Genomic DNA, 24,717 nt, shown 5'->3' on the forward strand with positions numbered 1-24,717 from the left:
ACCGATTTGATTTCTAGTTAATATCAACTGAGTCAGTCAAATTAGAACACACTAAAACACACGATCAACCTTAGTGAGTGTCTAAAAAATACTGGTTTCAATCAAAAGAAAAAGAAATAAAAGAAGAAATGATAACAAGAAGTATAATAAAATTAGAATTTTTCTGTATTATCTGTATCCAAAATATAAAATTTAAATTTAAAAAAATAAATTGTAAAAAAAGATTCCTGCTTAATCAGCTCGTTTTCCTTTACATTAAATGGCGCGCAACATTTCAAATTTTCCGGCTACTGTTTGGCTGTTGAGGTTTTTCCAACGCCACTCTGATTGGTTTAATCTGATTGGATATTTTTTGCAACATGCATTTGTGATGTAAAATTTTTTAAATGTTTACAAATGCCTTTAAACATGCTAAAAAACAAGATTTAACTTAAAACACAGATTAATGATTTCAGAAGGATTACCCATACATAAGTCTATTTAGATCAATGCAAGAGGAAAAAGCAAAGTACGGAGACAAACTGTTTATGAATGAGACAGCTAAAGGTAAGCTTTTTTCGAATCAGAAGTTTAGAAGTATCCATGTTTATGTGTATATATGCTGTTGGATTGCTTGGCAGGAATCAAAATTCAAGATCGCAAGTCCTCTTGTATTGATTTAAACGACGATGACTGTATAGCAGAAGCTGACACCAAAGAGAATGAAATACAATTACAAAGGAGGCTGGATCGACCCGGTCCGCCTCAACATATGTTTTATACATGCTAAACAGGCGGCTTTTCATTTGGAAAAGAGTTTTTTAAAGGTGGTCTTTTTTAAATCTGGTTTTTTAGTTTAACAAAATAAATAAACCGTTTTTTTTTTATTTTAAAATTATTCTATACTCCTTGTCTAACACCTCTTTAGTACAAAACAATAAGTTCCATTTTGTATTCACTTTTGTATTTAAAAGAAATAATCGTCTGCATCTGTTTTAGTATTTCTATAGCCAGAGCTGGGAACTTTAAATGGGATACATTTAATCCCGACTGTTTAATCCGAACATCCAATGTTGACACTTTTAATTTTTTGCTTAATCCGCTTTTTTTGGATATATAGCACGAAAAATCAAAAACCGGTTTTTTTAAAATTTGAAAGTCCCTCCCGTTTCTTAAATGGTGCGCAAAATTTTTAATTTTCCGGCTTCTGAAACGCGACTTTTCAGGGTACAAGTAACAAGATTAGGCTTGTCTCGAGATTAAGAAAAAGAGAGGATCTAGCATTGACCACGATATCCACCATTGTAAAGTTCCCTGCTCAGTTTTACATTTGATGTCACAAAATTAAGCATTAAAGGGAGTAACTGGCAATGTATGGTAGTTGAACTGAGAATGTAGTATTGTGGAGAAATTTTATAGGATTCATTTGGGACGCTTTAATGATGTATAATTACTGAGTTTGAGCACAAAGTCGACGTTCAAAATCATCCATTTGGATGGGTACGTTTTGAGAATGGATTTTTTTAATTATAAAATGACGACGAAAATAGTATCACAAATTCTACAGTTTCAAACTAATTAGATATTTAAGAACTTATTTCTCAATAGAATTTAGTCATTAAATTAATGTACATAATCAATTATTTCTTTTTCATCATTATATTGAATTTCTTATTCTTTCTGAATTTGCTTGAAATTTCTTCAAATTCTTCAAATGTCGTCTTTTCAATAAAAATTCCTGGAAATCTACAGAAAATATGTGAACAATGAGACATTACAGAAACCAATAAATAAATAAGATTACTTATCTTTAATGATAATAGTTAATTTTTATTCTCTCAACATGTTCTTAAACAACTTTTTTCGTCGCCATGATTGATTAAATTTAACACTATTCCTGCTGGGGGGGGGGGGGTCAATTTGACCCCCCCCATGTAGTTTTTTTTACATAACTCAAAAAGTATTGGTCTGAGGCTGTTGAAATTTTCTGACTTTTCTAACATACCCAAAGCCCTCCCTTTAGGCCTAAAACCGGGCTTTAATACTAACTGCCTGAGTCCTCAGGCACACTGCCTGAATGACTGCTTTTGCCTGTAACAAACTAAATCTTTGTTTTGACCCACTTTCACTTGTCAGATTTTGATAAAATTTAGCTTTTTGGAAAGCCTATGACATAAGGAAATGGATTGCACAAGTTTTGCGAAAAAAATTGCAATTTTTTTTGCAAACAACCTGTCAAAGGAAATTTGCACATTTTAGTTTTTCTTGATTAAAAATCAGGTCATTTAAAATTTTGCAAAAATATTTGCATATTTGAAATGGCATGGTCAAGGGCTTTTCAAAAATGTATAATTTTTCATTTTTTGGACAAATTTTTTTTTGCAAACATTTTTACTATATAACTGGATTTTGCGATAAAAAATTCAATTTTTGTAAATTTGCAAGTTTTTTTGCAGATTCTAAAAGTAGAGCACAAGAGCTTTCTAATGATGTATCATTTGTCATATTTGGACATAAAACATGGAATTTAGAGGGGGGGTCAAATTGATCCCCCCCCAGCATATCCTGGTTTTCAAGTACCCCAGCAGGGATAGGGTTTAAAAAAACGATTCTCAAAATCATCCCTCAATAATGAACAATCTATTAGGATTTTAAAGATTGAATTTACGCTCTTGCTGAAATATATATATACCGTAAACATGTATCGTAGGTCTCAAATGATTCCTGAAAACATTCTCTACAATACTACATTCTCATTTCAATTACCATACATTTCCGGTCACTCCCTTCAAACGAAACTTTCAGATCTTTAGAATTTGTTTTGCTTTAATACTGAAATAGTAAACAGAAGTTCTTAGAATACTTTTAGAGTAAAATATAATTTTCGGGCAATTATTAAAAAAAATTATTTAAAATAATTGTTCACTGTTCAGGCTCTGTAAACTCTTGCCATAGTACAAACTTGCCGAGTAAAATCTTGCCATAGTACAAACTTGCCTAGTAAAATCTTGCCATAGTACAAACTTACCTAGTAAAATCTTGCCATAGTACAAACTTGCCTAGTAAAATCTTGCCATAGTACAAACTTACCTAGTAAAATCTTGCTTTAGTATACAAACTTACCTAGTAAAATCTTGCTTTAGTATACAAACTTACCACATGACACATTTTGCCAAAAAATAGCAATTTCCTCTAAATATTAAAAGGGAGTTTTTTCAAAAACATTTTTTACTTATAAATTTTTCTGATCTCATTTAAAAATAAAAAGAATTAAATTGTTATGAATTGAATTTTATTTGAGCCCTAAATTAAAAAAACATGAAACTGCTTTACAATGTTTAAGACATAAATGATATTTTCTTTGAATTGTTTGGCTCTCAGCATATTTAAAAGTAAGGGTAATTAGTTAACAATCTGGAAAGTTTAAACTTCATGAAATTTGTCTAATACTTGTTTGGTTTCCATAATGAGCTTTACAGGAAATGTTTGCAAAAAATGAGCGGTAAAAACTGAATCCAAATGCAATTTGGAATCAATAACGTCTGTAAAAAGGAAATTGTTGAAACATTTCTAAGAGTTGCGAATCATTCAATTACATCTATATAATAGAACATTGAGATATTTCAATTCATAATTTAGATTCTCCTCACACATTTTTCGCGAACACTTCTTAGATTGTTTAGTTGATAAAAAGTTCTCCGAACACTCTCTGGATTAATATAAAATGTAATCTTCAGATAATGTTATATAAAAGTAATTATACGATAGTAGGCGATTAAATCAATATAATGAAGACGACTTTAAACTATAAAACTTTACGAATTCAATTTTATTAAAATCCTATATTACTTAGAAACTATAAAGCTTTACGAATTCAATTTTATTAAAATCCTATTATATTTAGAAACAATAAAACTTTACGAATTCAATTTTATTAAAATCCTATACTATTTAGAAACTATAAAACTTTACGAATTCAATTTTATTAAAATCCTATACTATTTAGAAACAATAAAACTTTACGAATTCAATTTTATTAAAATCCTATATTATTTAGAAACTATATAAAACTTTACAGATTCAATTTTATTCCAATTCTATACTATTTAGAAACTATAAAACTTTACGGATTCAATTTTATTCAAATTCTATTCTATTTAGAAACCATAAAGCTGTTTTACAATGCGGAAGAAATGAATGAATTTCTGAGTTCAAACCAGGGAACTTTTAGAGTTTTTCTGTTAAATACCTCTCTATAATATTATATTTTTCAAACAACCTATCCTGGTAAAAATGGGAGAGAATTTGATGGTTCTCAAAGGAAAAGAGTTCTTGCCATGCACTAAAATGTTCTGAACCTTTCAGCTTTGCATCCTAATAGTGCAAAAACCATTTTTCAAACTTGGACTTTTTGATCTGGCAGAATTTTTTGTTTAAAATATCAATGGCCTTGTGCCTTTAAAGATATAGGAATTTAAAAATAAGAGTTTGGGGCAAGAATTCATTCCCGTTATTTGTTTTTTTTTAACCTTATAATTGACATAAAATTTGTTTTGAAAAAATGTGTTTATTGCAAACGGTAAGGTCCGCAGGGCGGGTGTCAAATTAATGTAAAATCTAACTCTAGCCCCAATATATTTTCTGATTTAGATCCAGGTTTAAAAATAACATATTTGAATTGTTCTTGAATTAAAAAAATGAAAACATGTCGTCTGCCAATAATATATTATAAAACTTCTTTCTTTAACTTTTGGCAATATTTTTGAAATTCAAGCTGTATTGTACATAGGGTGTCCCAATAAACATGGAAATTCAGTGACGAAATCGATATCGTCTTTGATATGAATTAGCATTGTAATACCGATTTCAAAAGACATACTATTATTATGTCTGCTAGAGTTTATTTAATGAAAATAGTAAATGGCTGTAAAGATGTGCCTAAAATGTCTCCGCAAGATGAACTGTGACGACAGACAAGTTACTCTGTTTATATACTGTATTTTCCTTGTTTTACTAAGTACAACCATATGCAGTCAAAACATAAACAAACAAATTGTCAGCATAGCAGACGAAAATCTTAGGTATCACTATACTAAATCTAAGAATTATTTCAAAAGACGATATCGAATTCGTCACTGAATTCCCATGTTTATTGGGACACCCTGTATCAGAGAGAGGTTTCAAGGGTGTCGTTGCCAATGGGGCATTGTCATCATTGCATGTCGGGTCACTTGAAATTACGCTTCCAGAGTTCCTGTCAAAGATTCTAAAACTTGTGAGTTTACTGTAGGCAAAGTTCTGGGCTGAACATGGTTTGGGATTTAGACAAATATCAGCTCAAGATTGCATTCAACTAGGAAACATCTCAACAATTTAAACAAAATTTAATTTCAAAAGAAAAATGGTATAGATTAATTCTTAATTCTTATTCAGAGATACCCTAAAAATTGTTGAATATGAAGACAACAGTTGTGAGTCTGTGTTCACTTTAAAGACAACAGTTGTGGGTCTGCATTCATTATAAAGACAACAGTTGTGGGTCTGTGTTCACTATAAAGACAACAGTTGTGGGTCTGTGTTCACTATAAAGACAACAGTTGTGGGTCTGTGTTCACTATAACGACTACTGTGTTTACTTTTTACTTTAAAGCTCATAAATTGAATCTCATATTCGTGTTCATGTTCCCCCGCTTTTTTATTGTTTTCACTGTAGAAAGGGAGGGAGGGCCGAGGGGGGGGGGACAAAAAACAAACATTTTGATTAAATTTCGATAACTGTTTTTTTTCTTTTGTGAAGCAAAGCAATTGATTCTTTGCCACAAAGTCAAATTTTCTACTCCCTATCACTGCAACCTGATTGTGTAAACCTTTGATATTTAAAACTTAGATTATTTTATCTAAAAGAATTCATAGTTTAAAATATCTAAGTTATGGGACTTTGTGTAAGAAAGATAAAGGGATTAGAACAAATTTAAAAAACCTAGCATTGTTAAATTTGACAAACTTGTAAAATACACTTTTATCTTTTTCTTTCACAATTTAAACCTTTGCTATTAAAGGACCCTTAAACTTTTCTGAAGAATATAAAGTTATTATAATATTTAGAATAAAGCTTCCAAGCTTATATCCCACTCTCTATGGTTAAAAAAATGAAAACTATAAAAAAATGGTTATAATTTCAATTTTAATTTTACTATCGGCTGATTTTTACCTTAGTGTTTCTTTTGATGAAAGAAGAATTAAATAATTAAAAAATCAATTTGAGATTTTATTTTAACAGAACCTGGCTTAAGAAATGTTTGCCAAACTGATGGGTAAGTAGTGAGTAGTGAGTAGTGAGTAGTGAGTAGTGAGTAGTGAGTAGTGAGTAGTGAGTAGTGAGTAGTGAGTAGTGAGTAGTGAGTAGTGAGTAGTGAGTAGTGAGAAGTGAGTAGTGAGAAGTGAGTAGTGAGTAGTGAGTAGTAAGCAGTATGTAGTGAGTAGTGAGTAGTGAGTAGTGAGTAGAGAGTAGTGAGTAGTGAGTAGTGAGTAGTGTGTAGTGAGTAGTGAGTAGTGAGTATTAAGTAGCGAGTAGTTACTAGTGAGTAGTAAGCAGAGAGTAGTGAGTATTGAGAAGTGATTAAATAATTAAAACAATATATTTTGTTCTTTTTAATGAATAATTTCAGTATTGTTGGAGGAGTGGTTTGTCCGTCTGATTCTAGCGGGGATATTGGTGTATATTGCTCAAATCTAGGAAAATAGTTATTTCACATAATTTCTTATCATGTGGGAAGTTTTTCCAGGAGCTGAGGTTTTTCAACTGTCAAACTAAAGTTTTTTGAAATATTTACATATATACACAGTGGTAGGACAGACAATATAAGAAGCAGTTAATTTAAAGGGATTAACAGAAACTGCAGCAGTGAATCAAAAGAATTGAAACTGCTAGGTTGGATCGGAGCTGTTGGAAACTGGATAGAGAAGATCTCAGGAAACCCAAGCCTTTGACTCTTGATGGAGAAGAACACAGGAACCCGTCGCTGAGCACAGGAAACCCAAACCTGTGACTCTGGATGAATAAGATATCAGGAAACCCAACCTGTGGAACTGAGGAAACTGTAGTTAAAGTATTTTACATCGCTTTAGTTCTTTGTTTCCTTTATTTTGTTTCATTTTTGATAGAAACGCTCAACTATTTTGTTCTTTTATTGGTGTGTGACTTGATGACTACTAGTATTTTGCAGATACCCCCTTTGGGTGGTTCCTTTCATATTTAACATTATTCCTCACTGAAAATACCTGACTTTTGGAACAAATATAACCTTAAATATGTTGTTATTAACTTATTCTGAAGGTTACTCTGAGAATGTAACAGTGCACATTTCTTTTTAAAATATTGTTATTTTATTGTGTATTCACGTAGAGTAAAAAGACAATAGTGTAGCAGGAAAGTGATGTGTTGATCTTTCCTGCGATCATAAATAGCATTTTTTCCCTCCTTCCATCATTCCCAGTTTCTCCCCCCACCCCTTTTTCCCATCCTTCATTAAATCTAACGGATTTATTCCTGTTTGTGTTTGAATTCTATAAATAACCCAAGCCACGCGGAGAAACCGAAGCCAAGCGCCAAGTTCCGTTATTCCAGAAACCCGGGGGCTGGTGGGCTAGCCGGCCAGCTCCCGGGGAACTAGGGTTAAATGCTAGCCCAGGGTGGAGCGAAATGCAGGGAAAAGAGTTAGTTGATCATCAGCTCCCTTAAATAGAGGTTCCCTTGAAGATTCCCCATCACTCTGAAATAACTTCAATTCATAATATTTGATTCGTATAGTATCATCTTTTTAGTTTTTGTATCTTTGTAAATAATAAAACTGTAAGAAAAACCGAGTCGTTGAATATTAGTAATACGAGTGATTGCCTTGATTAATTTTCCTTCATATGTAATAATAGTTTTATCCTAATCTTTTTCAGGTTTTCGAAATTTTAAAATGTGCGAAAAAACTGTAAAGGATCCAACATTTAAAACTTTATTCTATAAAAATTTGATGTTTTTTAAGTATGAAAAGTTTGCATCCTAAGCGAAAGTTTTTAAGTTTTTTGTAAACAATCAGTTTTGGTTCGTTTTCTTTTGCTTTTATGCATGGATTCCCACTCTCAGTGGAGGACAACAAATGTTGAAAATAAATTATATTTAATTTGCATAACTCAAACTATATTTTTGGAACCTTTAAAAATAAAAATCCATTAAGTTTTGTTCAACGATTTTAAAATTCATTTATATGAAAAAAACTGTTAAAAATAACTTTTTTTAGAAAAGCTCTGCAAAGGAAGAATTTAAAATCTGATCTACGACTTCAAAAAAAAGTTTAATGATAAACAATAATTGGCTTTTAATCATAAAAACAATTATTTGTTTAGAAGAAATGAAATCATTTCTCGAAAAATTTATCAATGTTATTGAACCCTGAACAATCATAATAGTTTTTCTTCAATATCGAACACTGATAAGGAATATTAAAGAAACAAAGTAAAATTTGTTAAATTAAGCATATTTTAAGCCTATGACGACAACTGAACGTCATGACACTAAAGCTCCAGCTCCTGCAGTTGTTGCAAACAAAAAGCACTGAGTCCACTAAACACTGGGTAAACTAGACGGGCTGGTACGAGATAATGCAGTAGACTGTTAAATCATTGAGCTGGTTCGGATCATGCATAGGACCGTGTGATGAAGGTGTTTTTTTCCAGGAAAAATGTTTCCAATTGGACAAAAAACTTTCCCTGAGCTTGTCACTTGCGTTGTCACGGTTTAGAACTTTTGATGTTTATTGAATACAGACAGACAAACAGACAAACAGACAAACAGACAAACAGACAAACAGACAAACAGACAAACAGACAAACAGACAAACAGACAAACAGACAAACAGACAAACAGACAAACAGACAAACAGACAAACAGACAAACAGACAAACAGACAAACAGACAAACAGACAAACAGACAAACAGACAAACAGACAAACAGACAAACAGACAAACAGACAAACAGACAAACAGACAAACAGACAAACAGACAAACAGACAAACAGACAAACAGACAAACAGACAAACAGACAAACAGACAAACAGACAAACAGACAAACAGACAAACAGACAAACAGACAAACAGACAAACAGACAAACAGACAAACAGACAAACAGACAAACAGACAAACAGACAAACAGACAAACAGACAAACAGACAAACAGACAAACAGACAAACAGACAAACAGACAAACAGACAAACAGACAAACAGACAAACAGACAAACAGACAAACAGACAAACAGACAAACAGACAAACAGACAAACAGACAAACAGACAAACAGACAAACAGACAAACAGACNAATGAGTAGTATTGTAGGTTGTAATGTATGAATGAGAGTTATTTTTAAAGTACATTTGTAAAATTTTAAGCTGCAATAATTAGCTACATTCACAGTATTTAAAATTTTCGAATTTGTATCGAAGTAATTAAAAAATTTATTTTATTTATTTTTCAAGAATTGTGTACACAAAATTTGAAGAAGAATTTGGAAAGCAATTTTAAATGAATTATTTTCTGATATCTTTATTTTCTGTTTTAAAATTATTAATTTTTCAACAAAATGAAAAGCTTCATGTCTGTGGGCGTTAAATATTTCGAGAACAAATTCAAAACAAAGTTGGTAAATATGCTTGTCTGTCTGTCTGTTTGTTTTTCCGATCGTAAGTCAGGAACAACTGGACCGATTTGCCTCAAATTTTGATTTTGGAACTTGGGAGACCCACGGAAATGTTCTTAGTTTGATGTTGAGATTCTAAGTTGAGTGGGTCGACTTAAATAGCGAAAATTTTATTTACAGGTAAAATCGTTTCAAGTGCTGGTAAACGGCAAGATTAACTTTTAATAACCTTGGCAGCGCTTGGTTCCCAAGCTTGTACAAAATATGTACAAAATATGGCCGCTTTTTAAGGGACTGTCCGCGTAAACTTCAAGTGGTCCTCCATTAGTAAACTGGCGTGTCTGATTCAAAACGATACCCCTTATAACTGATTCTTATGCTATAATTCGGGCACATGCACATGCACTCATCACAGCACTAGTTAGATAACAATGTATGCATTCTCACCAATAGGAATGGATTGTTTTATCTTTTATCAAAAACGAACTGATCAATTCCTCAACGATATAGAAAAAACGAAAAACGAAACGATCTTTTTTAAAAGTATTGTTTTTTAAATTAAAAACGAAGTGGTAGGTTTATAATTTTCGAGCAACTGCACCATCGTTCACAAAAGATTTTGTTCTTTCACAAAATGCTTTAGAATATTAAAATCTGCCATTTTTATTCAACTAAGGTGGACTTCAAGGCATTAAATATATACATTTTTTATTATTTCACATTGTACAGTAGATCAGATTATTCATGTACGTTTGTAAAGAACTGGGAGTAAAGATTATGTACAACTCTGGGGTGGAGAAACTTATAAAACGAGATGAACAGATTGTAAGCGCACAGCTCAGTAATGGACAGACTATGAGGTACAATGATACAATAACATTGAAAATTGTACTCCCCTTTTTGTATTTCACGTTTTGTACATACAGTCATACTCATATATAAGAAGACAGCGGAAGAATTTTTAAAATGTTGCCTTACAATTTTTCACTGGGTTTTGCCGCAGATAATTTTAATAATTTTTAATAGTATGAAGGATATTATTTATAAATTCGCGCCCCAGCTATATGAAGCTGTTGGATAACTTATTCCGCGTATTTTAGGGCTATTTATTTATCTTTACATAAAAAAAATTTTAACGTTTACATTCCTGATAAAAACTGTCAACACAGAAATTCAGCTTAGTAAATTTTATATATATTCCTGTTAGCAAAAAAGTTGAGAGATTGGGAAAATATAAGACAGCCACAAATTCAAATTCAACGCGGCATTATATAAATTCTATATGAGTTAATTGTATTATTTTTTTTTTATCTGGTTGAAAATAATTTTACTGATTGTATATGTACAAAAAATTGATATTTGGTGTTTCTTAGATTTTGTGAGTTAAAAAACTGCTAAAGAAGAAATGTGAAAGCCAATGAAAAGCTTAATTAACCTGACTGTAGAAAGTATAAAGAGAAAATGTTTTTGCAAAATTAACATTTTCTGAGAATTAAAACTTAATTATTGAACTATAAAACTATAGTAAATATGTTTTTTTTCTTAAAATTTTCGAGTAGTTAAATACATGACTTTCAATTCTAATGTTTCTAGATATTTTTTATGAAATTTCAGAAATTTTTTAGCTACAAAAATTAAATGCATTTTTAGTAATTTAATGGCTTTTCAATGCTAAAAGCATATATCATAGTTCGCGATATTTTCAAAATTTGCTTAAATAATCAGACTTTTTGTAGTGCAGACGTGTATGTTCTATGTGTGGGGGTTGGATCTAAACAACTTGGTGAAACTGTTGGAATAAATCTACCAGTCTATCCATTAAAGGTAGTTTAGGGCAGTGATCTAGCTGCAGTACTGCACGTACTCACAGAAGATATAGTGAGTTTCAGACAAGAAACATTGAATCCCAGATACAGGGTGTCCCACGAAACATGACAGTTGGTGAATAGTTTTAAATGTCTTCTCCCATGATACTGTATTAGTTATTTAAGACTTTTTGCAGTTTATTTCGTTAAATAAATCTTTTACTCAAATATATATTTCTTTGAAATCAATTTTACGATAATATCACTGCCATTTAGTATTTCTTCTCATAATCTTTGGTATCAAACAACTTAACAAATCATGGAAGAAAACATTTGAAACTGTTCACCAACTGTCATGTTTCGTGGGACACCCTGTATATGAAAACATAGCAAGAGTTTTTTATAATGTCGTGTTACACATACAAATGCCGCGTAAAAATGAGTTTAATATTAATTTATTAATTGCATTTATATTTCAGTCTATTGATTTACCTTAAATTAAAAATAAAAGGAAGTTTGTTTAGAATTTTCAAAAAACGGTCTATGTAATCATATATCTCGGATTCACTGTAGTTAATTTATTTTTAATTAATTTTATTTTTCGAAGATCTCCTAACAAATAATCAAAATACAATGTGTCAAAGGATGAATAGAAATTTTTAAGAACGTAATTAGAGATGTTGAGAACAGATTATTTATTGAATACACAATCATTAAATACACAATATGAACACACTACAACGTTCAATCTGAAGTTTATAAATATATTTATATATAGCATATTTTATTCATAATTAACTAGCATTGCCCGTGGAATTTTAGAAATTCTTGAAAACAAAATTTCTAAATTTTGAAGAAAAAATCAATTTTTTAACCTTTGCTACCCCCAGGGTTTCCTCAAAAAATGTCAGCCAAGTCGGTCCAACCGTTTGGCCAGCTGTAGCTTACATATATGCATACAAATATACAAATATATATAGTTAAACCCTAAATATAGAATACATAGGAAAAATTCATCAAATGTCGTCTTAAACACTTTTTAATCGGTTATGCCTCTGAGAATTTCATAACTAGAGGCGTATATCCTTAAATCTTAGTAATTGTACTGAATGTACTGAAGCTGTCGTATATTTTCTCAAGCTGCCATTCCACAAAGGAAGCTGCTCGAAGCTTAACAAAGGGATATATGTTGATTACAATAACAATATAAAAATTTCTTTGTTGAAAGTAATATTTTTCCCCGAATGCAAATTTTTGTTTCTCTTTTTTTTTGTAAAAAAAAATCGCTTGAAATATGCGGGGACTATGTGGACATCTTTTAACAGATATTTAATCAATAAAAAACCCAAATATTTGCGGCATTTTATTGTCAGGAGATTTAGAAAACGACATTTAATATTGTTGCAGAAAAATAATACCCTGTCTGCAGTAGCAGGAAATTTAAAGTGATTCTGTATATGTGGTTTTAAAATGAAACAAGAATAACTGAACAATAATTTATTACTTTAAATACAAATATTTGAGTTCCACTCTTGAAAATAGAGAGTTCTGTGGCACTGATAGATTCGCAAGACTCTTCCGAACTAAACAAAAGTTAGGTTAAACAAGCATTTAAAAGTTTACAGCCATAAGGGTCCCATAAAAGGTCCAATAGTTACAGCTGTAAAGAAGCTAAAGTTAAGCTTATAATTCATAAGTTTAAAGCTTAAACCATGGTATTAACCAAACTCAACTCTGTTTACTTTAATTGGAATGNGAAAGGCGTCTGTTATAAGAACTTTTCGGAATACATTTATTAAATCAAAACCACATAACTTTGACAATCTATTTAATGAAAATATTTTCTTGTAAATATAAGTTTTAAAGGAAATGACCAGTAATGTATGGTAGTTGAACTGAGAATGTAGTATTGTGGAGGAATTTTTTACGATTCATTTGAGACATATATAAAACATTTTAATGATATACATATAATCACTGAGTTTGAGCGCAAAGTCGACGTTACGTTATATGAATCATTATTTTTTAAATTATTAAATAACGACGACGAAAAATGTATCAAAATTCTAAAGTAACTAATTAGATGTTTAGGAACTTATTTCTCAATAGGAATTTCTCAATAAATTATTTTATTGAATTTCTTATTCTTTACGAATTTATTCGCAGATTTCTATAAATTCTTCAAATGTTGTCTTTTCCATAATTGGTTTAATTGGTTTGTTAATGTTTATATATCACAGGTGGGATAATTTAAAACATCTCTTTTCTAACTTTATTGGTCTTTCAGTAGTTCTACCAGTTATTGAACTTGTTTTTGAAAATGTTCGGATGTTCATCACTTCTGATTTTATATGAAATATCATTCAAATATTATAACTCTTGCAATAAAAACGTTTTTCCGTATTTCCGTGTGCCCAACAGGAATCTTCAGATTTAAAGGATCAGCTGGACATTCTGGTTTGTCTTTCATTTTCTCCTACTCCTAGTAAATAAGCAGAGCAGAGCTGTCCATGTAGGATTTTCTATACTTGAATCATATCTTTCCTCTTCCTCTCTCAGTTTATCTTCATATGTAGTTCCTGAGAGTCCAGAAGTCATGAAAATAACTCTTTTCTGTACTTTTCCAGGATTTCTTTATCTTTAGTCAGCCAGGGATTCCAGGCTTGTATACAGTATTCAACATGGGGCCGAACATAAGTTTTATGCAGAGATCTCCAAACGGTTTTGGATAATCTAAAAAAATTGATTCTCAAAATGTAAACACCCAAATGGATGATTTTAAAAATAGACTTTGCGCTCAAACTCAGTAATTATACATCATTAAAGCGTTTTATGAGCCTCAAATGAATCCTTAAAAATGTCTCCACAATACTAATCCTTAGTTCAATTACCATATATTGCCGGTCCATCCCTTAAAGTAATTTATTAAATCCATGATTATCTGGTTTTATCATTAAATTATCATTTTAAATTTTCACTAAAAACATGACATAAGCTTTATATATCTCCAAATATTCAAAAACGCAATTTAATACTGCGTTGTAAAAACAGTCTAATAACAATTTCAACAGAATGTTGAGGTAGCGGTTGGAGTTTCTGGTGGGATAGGGTCTCCGAAGAGTTAGGAATAGAAGGGAAGAAACAACTGACGCGGTTCACCCTACCATACGATATACATGCTTTGCAGACGGTACTTCCTTTGAATAAGAAATATTTGTCTGATGAACAATTACCATTTATACAATAACCTATTCTGAATATTTCATATACAAATGTAGTACTGTCTGCAAAGCATGTATAATCATATGGTAGGGCGAACCGTGTCAGTTGTATCTCCTTTCTATTCTTTACTCCCTGGGTCTCCGGTAGCACTCCGATGATGCTGCTTTCTTAAAAGTTTTAGCAAAAAAAATACGTTTTTTTAGATTTAAATAAAAAAGAATTCGAATGAGATTGTTTTTCGTTAAATTTCATGTAATGTAATTCACAATTTTTCGAAATTATTTATATTTTCTTTATAATCTTTGAAGGGATTGGTCCCTATTTCAAAATACTGACGATAAAACAACATTATTAGGACCACAATTACATACCAAACATGGCATTTAATAAATAGCTATTTTGAGTTAAACAAATCTTTTGCTTAATTATATTTTACTTTGAAATCAATTTTGATATAATATGACTCCCATATAATATTTGTATTGATATTTGGTATCACACAACTTAACAAATTATGGAAAAAGACATTCTAAACTATTCACCAACTGTCATGTTGGAGCCATCCAAAAACTTTTATAATTCTTCTCGCGTTTTGCCTGAATACACAGCCTAATGCTCGTTGTTTTTACTTTTTTTCAACATTTTTTATTTGATAAAAAAGAAGCTACAAGAAATAGAAAGGCCTCTTAGAGCGGTTGAGAATAAATTTATTTAGTTTTCTCTTTCATGCCATATATAAAGGTTTTTGTCAATTCATTCAGCCATGAGCCACATATGGAAGGAAAAACAGATGTTGCTTATGGCTACATGCCTTCTCCTCGCTCACAATGTGCAACAAAAGAATTATTCCCTATTAGTGAGATTATTGTAATGTTCAGGGTCATCTTGCAACCATACATTCTAACCCCGACTATCCTTCACTTACCAGGAATATTCTAGATACAAGATATGGACTCATCAGGTATTTATCTAGATATTATCAAGTAAATAAATATCCAGGTTTATTATCTTTAACCCTATTTACTCTAACGTCAGGTTTCATGCCTGGTCAATAATCTGCAAGAAAATGGCAAATTTGCAAAAATCCAAACATTCATTGCGAAATTTAGTTATTAAGCAAAACTTGTGCACCAAAAGAAATTGAGCAAATTGCAAAAATTTACATTTTTAATAAGCCATTGACCCAGCAAATTCAAACGTGCAAAAACATTCTCAAAATTTTTACAACGTAAATGTGTATTCAAGAAAAGCTAAAAATTTGCAAATCCCTTGAAAGGCGTCTGTGAAAAAATCTGTGCAAACTTTCTTAGCAAAACTTGTCCAATCGAGTAGCTTTTGTTATAAGCTTTATAAAGAGCTATAAAATGTAGAAATCCAATGACTGGAAATAGGTCTGAGGATTCAGGCTGTAGGTATGAAAGTCCAGCTTTTAGCCTTAAGTGATGGGCATATGTGTTGTCGGATCGTAGCAAGATTCTCAATAATGAACAGTTAGACAACGGGATAACCCTCAAATCGAAAATCGATAATGCAGAGAAACTCTTTATTTCCTAAAAAAATGAAATGGATAATAATACATATATTGTTACTAAGTTTTATAATTTATAATGAAAAGATTCTTACGATCTATTTATTGATAAGAAGGTTAAACTGTCGGAGAGTCCTAAGACGTTTTTATATATTAAAACTTCTGAAAAGAATGGCAATTAATTGTTAACGAAAGTCACTAATTCTTTATATGAAAATATTTTGTTCACAATAATAAAAGTATTTAGACTCCGTTACCGAAGAACAAAGAAAATGGGGCAAAAATTATTTGGTTTGGTGTCTCCGAGAGGGGATTTTAAGTTAAAGACGACATTACATGGATGGGCGAGGGTCTTGTAGTTAATGGTTGACAATATGTTAGTTAGAAAATTAAAAATTTCAGCTTCCTAACTCATATACTTTTTGAGTTAACGCAAAAAATGATAGGGGGTTAAAATTGACTCCCCCCCCCCAGGGTAAATAGGGTTAAAGGAGATAATTGTAAATATTCTAGTCCCCTGAACCCTACTAGTATACGGCTATCTGGAAGGGTTGAGGCAGTTGGATATAATTATGCTGTGGAACCAGAGAAGGGAAAACAACTAGCTGCAGCGGTAAAATGACTATTTTATTGATTAAATGATTGATTGATTGATTAATTGATTGATAAATTGATAAATTGATTGATAAATTGATTAATTGATTGAAAAATAAACAGAAATTTTGTTATCAACGAATTATTTACTTATTAGTTAAAAACTATCGGAAAGAAAAAAAAACTTAAGAGACAATGTTGTTAAATAAATATTTTTTACTTTAAAACCTAAAACTTGATCAGATGATGAAGTTCTGTTAACAAGAAAATTGCTTGAAAGAACACATAAAAGGACATAAGTTTTAACCCAATAATTCCATTAAGGAAGGGATTGAAAAGTACAAACTTGCGCAGCCCTAAGGATTCAAATCTTTTTGATTAATTACATATAATCTCAAAGTACTGAGAGGGATTAACTTTTATTCATTGAATAGGGTTCAATAAAACCAGCAATTGAATAAAATAAAATAAATCCATCAATTGCATAGGGTCCAATAAATCGAGCAATTGAATAGGGTCCAATAAATCCATCAATTGAATAGGGTCCAATAAATATGATTTGTTTTCAAAAAGCTTAAAGGGAGTAACCGGCTATGTAAGATAGTTGAACTGATTAGTGAGTATGCAGTGTTGTGGAAAACTTCTTTCGGATTCATTGAGACATATTAAACTTTTTAAAGATCTGTAAATTTTGAGTTTGAGCGCAAATTCGACGTTCAAAACTCTTACTTGGGGGTGGATACATTTTCAGAATTAGTTTTTTTTAAATTATTAAATAACGACAACGAAAAATGAAGTAAAAATTATACAGTAATCTAATTAGATGGTTAGGAACATATTTTTTAAAGGAAATTTGTCATTAAATCAATTATTTCGTTTTCATTATTATACTGAATTCCTTATTTTCTTTGAATTTATTTGCTGATTTCTTCAAATTCTTCAAATGTCGCCTTTTCAATAATAATTCTAGAAAATCTGTGAAAATCTTTGTAAATAATGATAAACCAGAATAATGAGAAAATAAAAAATAATAATTGAACAAGATTACTTATTTTCCTTGATAAGATTAATTTTTATTTTCTCATCATGCTACTATACATGACGTCTGCAGTTTATTGTAGAACTTTTTTTACATTTTAGTTATTTAATTATTCAAAAAAACTTATTCTGGAAAAGTATCCACCCCCCGAAGTAGGATTTTGAACGTCGAATTTGCACTCAAACTCAGGATTTACAGATCTTTAAAAAGTTTAATATGTCTCAAATGAATCCGAAAGAAGTTTTCCACAACACTGCATACTCAGTTCAACTACCTTACATAGCTGGTCACTCCCTCTAAGCAACCTTTTTTATGTCGAATGTACTTATTTGAACCTCATTCTAAAATTACAACAATTATAGACTTAATGCTTTGGAATCCAGTTTTACCTGGAAACTAAATATAAAAAATGTAAACCAAGCTAAGCAAAATTACTGTGGTTTACTAAGTCCCTAACTAAGTCCCTAACTAAGTCCCTAACTAAGTCCCTAACTAAGTCCCTAGCTAAGTCCCTAACTAAGTCCCTAACTAAGTCCCTAGTCAAAAGTTAAAGGCAAATTGGGCAAGGGTTTCAAGAGTTATTATTAGACATATTAACAAACAAACAGACAAAGTGAGATCAATACTTTATAGATATACAATATAGATTTATCTGTATTCATTGTATTTCCTTGGAAATGAAAAAAAATTAATCGTATTTGGATTTACAACATAAAACATTAAATCTGTTAAATATTTATTATGAAACTATTGTGTACTTAATCATTCTTCCTCACTTCATCGTGAATTTCATAATGAGCGTGCTGTAAAGTAATCATCGTGCTATAAAGTTAAATTAGCTGTACGTTATAGCACGTGTGCTTATTTGGAACAACATGCTATAAAGTTTTCTCAACATCTCAAAGGTTTTCGCCTTTTTAGATTATATTTAGATTATATATTTAGCTAAAGCTCGGGACAGAATTAAATCTAGAAAAACCTTAAACCTTCACATTGATAAAGAGAACATTTCCGTCCAAAAACACCGCAAACCAAAATAACAGTGTTATAAATAGTTAAATTTTATTTTTTTCAGGTAAAAATGGTTTTTAAACCCAATTTTCTCCGTACTGATGAGGTTAGTTTAAAAAAGACTCAAGTGTTACCATGATGATAAAAAAGAAAAATTAACGACCAGGAAATTGGTCATGTTCTGGATATAGAACTTATATGCAGGACGAGTAAAAAATAGATTATGCAAAGTTGTTTTACAAAACAATATATAAACAAAGCCATGTTGGAAGGGTTATGTTTTAAATAGAAAAGTATTGAAAAAATTGAAAATAATTATATCCGAAGAAAAAATGATGTTGTTTGCCGATTTTTTTCTATGTACTAAAATAATCACGCATATGTTTAATTAATTTACTCATGTCTTTCATTTTAAAGCTGTTGGAAGTATATTTTTTTAAACACAAGAACAAGCCATGAAAATTATAAGATTTTGGTATAATAATTTGCCCCAGAGCAAACCCTTTAACCAATAAAAAAATTGCTGTTTTTTACTTCAAATCTTGAAATTGCAGCAGTTTTTATTGAACAAATTTTCGACAAGGGGAAAATCCCCCCTTCACAAAAGCTGTTTTATTTTTTTATTGTGAAATGTTGCTAACATTATTAGAGATATTAGTTTGCAACAATTACAAAAACTATCCAAGGGACATTTCTATGGCCCTCCATGCAAAGACTTACAATGATACCCTTGACACCTTTGACCGTTCATTGAGTAAAAAGATGTCTCTGTTTAAGCATATTGGAACCTGCTTGAATTCCTCTAAAACGATGTCTCATGTTTAGGCATATCAGAACCTGCTTGAATTCCTCAAAAACGATGTCTCTGTTTAAACATATTGGAACCTGCTTGAATTCCTCTAAAACAATGTCTCTGTTTAAGCATATTGGAACCCGCTTGAATTCCTCTAAAACGATGTCTCATGTTTAGGCATATCAGAACCTGCTTAAATTCCTCAAAAACGATGTCTCTGTTTAAACATATTGGAACCTGCTTGAATTCCTCTAAAACCATGTCTCATGTTTGCATATCAGAACCCGTTTGAATTCCTCTAAAACGATGTCTCATGTTTAGGCATATCAGAACCTGTTTGAATTCCTCTTAAATGATGTCTCATGTTTAGGCATATCAGAACCTGCTTGAATTCCTCTTAAATGATGTCTCATGTTTAGGCATATCAGAACCTGCTTGAATTCCTCTAAAATGATATCTCATGTTTAAGCATATTGGAACCTGCTTGAATTCCTCTAAAATGATGTCTCATGTATAGGCAAATTGGAACCTGCTTGAATTCCTCTAAAATGATATCTCATGTTTAAGCATATTGGAACCTGCTTGAATTCCTCTAAACAATGTCTCATGTTAAGGCATATCAGAACCCGCTTGAATTCCTCTAAAACGATGTCTCATGTTTAGGCATATCAGAATCTGCTTGAATTCCTCTTAAATGATGTCTCATGTTTAAGCATATCAGAACCTGCTTGAATTCCTCTAAAATAATGTCTCATGTTTAAGCATTTCAGAACCTGCTTGAATTCCTCTTAAATGATGTTGAAATTCTCTGAAACGCGGCACTTACGGTCACTGCAGCTGATCTTCGCCAGTGAAAGGTTAAAATGGTACTGTTGTGATTCTGGGATGTTTTTAAAATGAAAGACAGTTGAGTTTACGCTTACAGTCCCTTAGTTAAAATTGAAGAAAATAACGAAACTCATTCCTCAGTTTATATGTTATATTTATATATTTAGGCAACCTATCACTCTTGCTTGAGACCAGTTAGTGGCGACGACTTAGCAATAATTGGTCAGACAAAAATACAAAACCTCTTTGTTAATACAGGTCAGAAACATTGATGCGTATATATATATATATTCATCGATATATTTTCTAAAGCAAAGTTACATTAAACAATATAAAGTTTACAATTTACATCTAATATACTTTTGTTCTTGGATATCGTATTTTACGATTGACAGGGTTTGCCAAAAAAACAGGTGCAATACAAGACTTGTAGCAATAGTATAGCTTAGTTATTCAGAGGTGGTTTTCAGAAATGATGTCTCTTAAGGTACCTGTCTAGTGTTTTTAGTTTTCTAAAAATGTGGTATGATGACAGCACTGCATGGCTTGATAGATTTTTCGTACTGTAGTGACGAAATAAATAAGACCAAATGAATAAGACCAAATAAACTGACTGAATATATATTTATCAAATACAGTATTTATACCAGATGCAGTATATCATAATCTAAACAATAACATATGAAGTATGGAATATGCTGTGTACTGCATTCCAGGAATCCAGGGGCGCCACAGTACAATGCTTTAAAATCAACATTGGGTTTGCAATACTTATGCAGTTTCTTTAGATTTGCTCTTAATTGATGCTGAGATATATCCTCTTGAGCCGATTTCAGAAGGGTGAACAGACACATCCCTAGCTGTTATATCTGTGAGAAAATGTTCATATTTGTTCATCTTTTGAGTGTCAGCATTTTTATTATGTATTTCCATTTTTGGTATATCTTTAAAATAAAATGGTTTCCTCCCTAATTAATTAGACAACAATTTGCCCTGAAACTTTTTTGACAATATATTCACTAAACGAACAAACTTGCTAGTGAATGTGTTAATTAATGATTAAACAATATATGGATGTACGGGATTTTATTTTATTTTTCTGACGAAATTGATTTTAAAAAGTGTCTTGCGGCTTTGGTTCAGAGACAATTCAGGAAATTGTTGGAATTTAGCACTAATAAAGTTAGAAAAAGGATAATTTATTGGCCTTATCGTTACTCGATTACAGCTTTGAGCAATCGTGCATGCCACTTTATACGTAGATTGTTACGTGAAATTACGTGTACAGCCCTTTTTAATCAATAATGTAATCTTGTTTTTGAACATTTAGGCCAGGGCAGTAAGGGTTGGACTTATAGCTGGGGATCATCTAAACTAATTGCCCAGGTATAGATCGACTGTAAACTGTAAATTTGATCTACAATGAGAAACAGAAAACTATGGAATAGAAAAAATGACTTTCAGACTAAGTCTTTGCCACAAACTCTGATTTTCTAGTCCCTATTTCTTTGCAACCAAACGTATTAGATCGTAGATATTTCAAACTATAATAGATCAAATAATGTAAGTTTGGAATTTCAAAGGGTTACACCATCAGGCTGCAAACATAGAGAATAGAATATATATTAGAGGGGAATTGTCTACATGACTTTTTTAAAATCAAGCTGCACATCTAACATTAATTTGGTTGAAATGACCTTAAAAAATTGAAGTAATATCACGTGTCCATTTAATATTTGTCAAATATTTTTCAACATTTTTCCGACATACTTTTAAAACGTGTTTAACCACCCTATCGCTCTAACCATTATAAATAGATTTAATTTTGTAAGTGGGCTGGTCCTGAATGGTCAGGCAGTGACATGTTTTACTTTCCCAACGCTAAGGTCAAAATCATTGAGGAGAAACCCCCCCCCCCCCATTAATATTTGACAATAATAGCCCAATATGGTAAAACATTGATTAAATGTCGTCTTTCTATTTCACAGTTTTCTGGTTCTTATTGTAGATCAATGAATCATTCAATACCTGGGAAATTAGTTTAGATGATTCCCAGGTAAAAGTCCAACCCTTACTGTCCTGGCCTAAATGGTAAAATTACAGTCCCTTTAAACAAGATAAAGCTGTACTGAAGTCTGTAAGTGTTATTTCAAATGACCTTTCAAATTTCAATAAACAATTTACAACCTTACAGCTTTTTCTGATTAAATAATTAATTAGAAATCCATGTTTTATTTTATGTATATACAATTTTAGAGTTATAAAAAAAATGGTATCTTCCACATTTTTAATCAGATTAAGGTTTCGAGGGTACCGTTGTAAATCTGACATTGCCATTGATGCATGGAGGGTCACTTGAAATTTCGCTTACAGTCTCTTTGATTTAGTTTTTTGACATACACACTTAGGCCATGGGAGTAATGGCTGGACCTTTAGCTAGGGATCATCTAAGCTAATTGCCCAGGTCCTAAATAATACAGTGATCTACAAAAAAAATTGAAGTTATGAAACTAACCCGGAATTTGATGTACTCTTGTAGTTAATTCTATTTTTTCTTATTAAAAATCTAAAACTTTTGAATATTCGGGAAAGAGCCTTTTGGTTTGGGGAAAATGAATTGTTCAAATTTTTCAAATATTTGGAACAAAAAAGAGAAGGATTAATCAAATTTTAAATATTGCATTTTTTAGATAATTTGCGGAGAGGAGACTAATTTAGACCCAACAAGGAAAATAGTGAAAAAATTATCAAGTTTAACACCAAAATCACTAAAAATTACTAAATTATATGAATTACTTTAAATTCGAATTTAGGAAGATCACAAGTAAATCTATTTTACACAGCACGTTCTAAGATGTTCCTAATTTTGAATTAAGTGAAAAAATCTCTTTCAATGAAATATTTTTTTGTGCTATTCTTACAGATTTTCTCCCTTGAGATTCCATCCTTTCCGTGGATATCTGGGCTAACCATAGTTCAGAGAAGACACTAAAGAATGAATGAAAATAGAAGCGTTATGATGGAATAACAATATAAATTAAATTCAAATTTAGATTTAGTTTAAATTCAAATCTAAAAATATGATTAAAATTTGAAATATAGAAACGAGTAAGAATTTCTTATATTTTAATTAAATGACTGGAAAAAATAGAACAATTATAACGACGGAGTTAAAATATAGTAAAATAACAGCAAAAGACAAATTGAAAATTACAATTTTGAAAGAGAAAACCTGAACATTTAACCTTACAAAACATTAACTACAATTAAGGAGTTATTGTTTGAAGATTCTTTAAATCAGGAAAAGTGACCGTGTTTTGAAAAACAGGGAACAGTCCCTTTACAAAATTACTCTTAAATATAATAAATTTCGCAGAGTAAACATAAATGGAAATAAACTTCAGGTTTTTTCGGCTTTACACTCATCAGTAACATTTTTAAAACTGAAGAAACTATGTGATATTCTGCGCGAACTGAACTAGTGAAAGCTTTGAGTGTGTGTCAACTTTTTACTGGATGCTTGGGTTACGAAACCCCTCAATCCTATTTTAATCATACAAGTTGATTTATCCCGCAGAACCATCGATATATTAGTAATATTAGCATCTGGAATTTTAGACGTCTTGTTGTACTGTACACTGTACACAATGACCCGATCCGAAATTCTACCTGGGGGGATCATAATCCATAGATCAGTGTTATAAGACATTATTGTTTGAAAGTGAAGCCTACAATATTCAAGCAAAGAAAACAAGCCCATATGATTTTTGTATAAAAATGAGACATGACAAATAGAGAAAAAAATAAAATCCTTCTCATTAATAACATCTTGTTTCTTATCAAATTCTTTACTTCTAAAATCTACATTGTGCATTAACTCTTAGGAATATAGGTTTCTGACTTTTAGCATGAAAAGCAATTCTGAACGAATAATAGATCTAAATTAGGTTAGACTTAATTTTAAAGTTATTGAAGAACTGAAAACTGTTAAAATATTTATTTTACATAAATGAACTTAAAATGAAACAAGTGATTTTTAAATATAAATAATCTATTGGTTTTGAAGGAGCACAAGTTTTGAAAGCTTTTGAATCCATTTTGGTTCTTCTAAATGGATAGATGCACCCTATACAGGCTGGGGGGAGGAGGGGGTCAATTTGAACCCCCCCCCCTGTAGTTTTTTTTTTTACATAACTCAAAAAGTATTGTTCTGAGGATGTTGAAATTTTCTG

General features: G+C 31.1%; 1 protein-coding gene across 4 annotated transcripts in view; it reads left to right on the plus strand.

Moving 5' to 3' along the window:
* The window catches only part of LOC111703577 (D-amino acid dehydrogenase), a 31,348-nt gene extending 7,773 nt beyond the window's left edge, over nucleotides 1–23,575 (plus strand). Inside the window, exons 8-22 of one of the 4 annotated variants that reach the window (XR_002765630.1) lie at nucleotides 476–546; nucleotides 4,141–4,199; nucleotides 5,270–5,336; nucleotides 6,260–6,293; nucleotides 6,648–6,715; nucleotides 8,271–8,285; nucleotides 10,426–10,525; nucleotides 11,402–11,489; nucleotides 15,571–15,653; nucleotides 16,734–16,833; nucleotides 18,929–18,970; nucleotides 20,653–20,743; nucleotides 22,894–22,949; nucleotides 23,176–23,213; nucleotides 23,409–23,463. Coding sequence is in view for 3 of the 4 variants with exons in the window: in XM_023475559.1 (XP_023331327.1) it covers nucleotides 476–546; nucleotides 4,141–4,199; nucleotides 5,270–5,336; nucleotides 6,260–6,293; nucleotides 6,648–6,715; nucleotides 8,271–8,285; nucleotides 10,426–10,525; nucleotides 11,402–11,489; nucleotides 15,571–15,653; nucleotides 16,734–16,833; nucleotides 18,929–18,970; nucleotides 20,653–20,743; nucleotides 21,816–21,871; nucleotides 23,176–23,213; nucleotides 23,409–23,454 (958 nt within the window). In the remaining variant the exon portion in view is untranslated. Of the gene's footprint in view, nucleotides 1–475; nucleotides 547–4,140; nucleotides 4,200–5,269; nucleotides 5,337–6,259; nucleotides 6,294–6,647; nucleotides 6,716–8,270; nucleotides 8,286–10,425; nucleotides 10,526–11,401; nucleotides 11,490–15,570; nucleotides 15,654–16,733; nucleotides 16,834–18,928; nucleotides 18,971–20,652; nucleotides 20,744–21,815; nucleotides 21,872–22,893; nucleotides 22,950–23,175; nucleotides 23,214–23,408 lie in introns of all 4 variants that reach the window. The other 3 variants (XM_023475559.1, XM_023475560.1, XM_023475561.1) reach the window with 3 other exon arrangements.
* The last annotated feature ends 1,142 nt before the right edge of the window (nucleotides 23,576–24,717 follow it).

Source organism: Eurytemora carolleeae, unplaced genomic scaffold (assembly GCF_000591075.1).
Source record: "Eurytemora carolleeae unplaced genomic scaffold, Eaff_2.0 scaffold380, whole genome shotgun sequence".
NCBI classification, from domain to species: Eukaryota; Metazoa; Arthropoda; class Copepoda; order Calanoida; family Temoridae; genus Eurytemora; species Eurytemora carolleeae.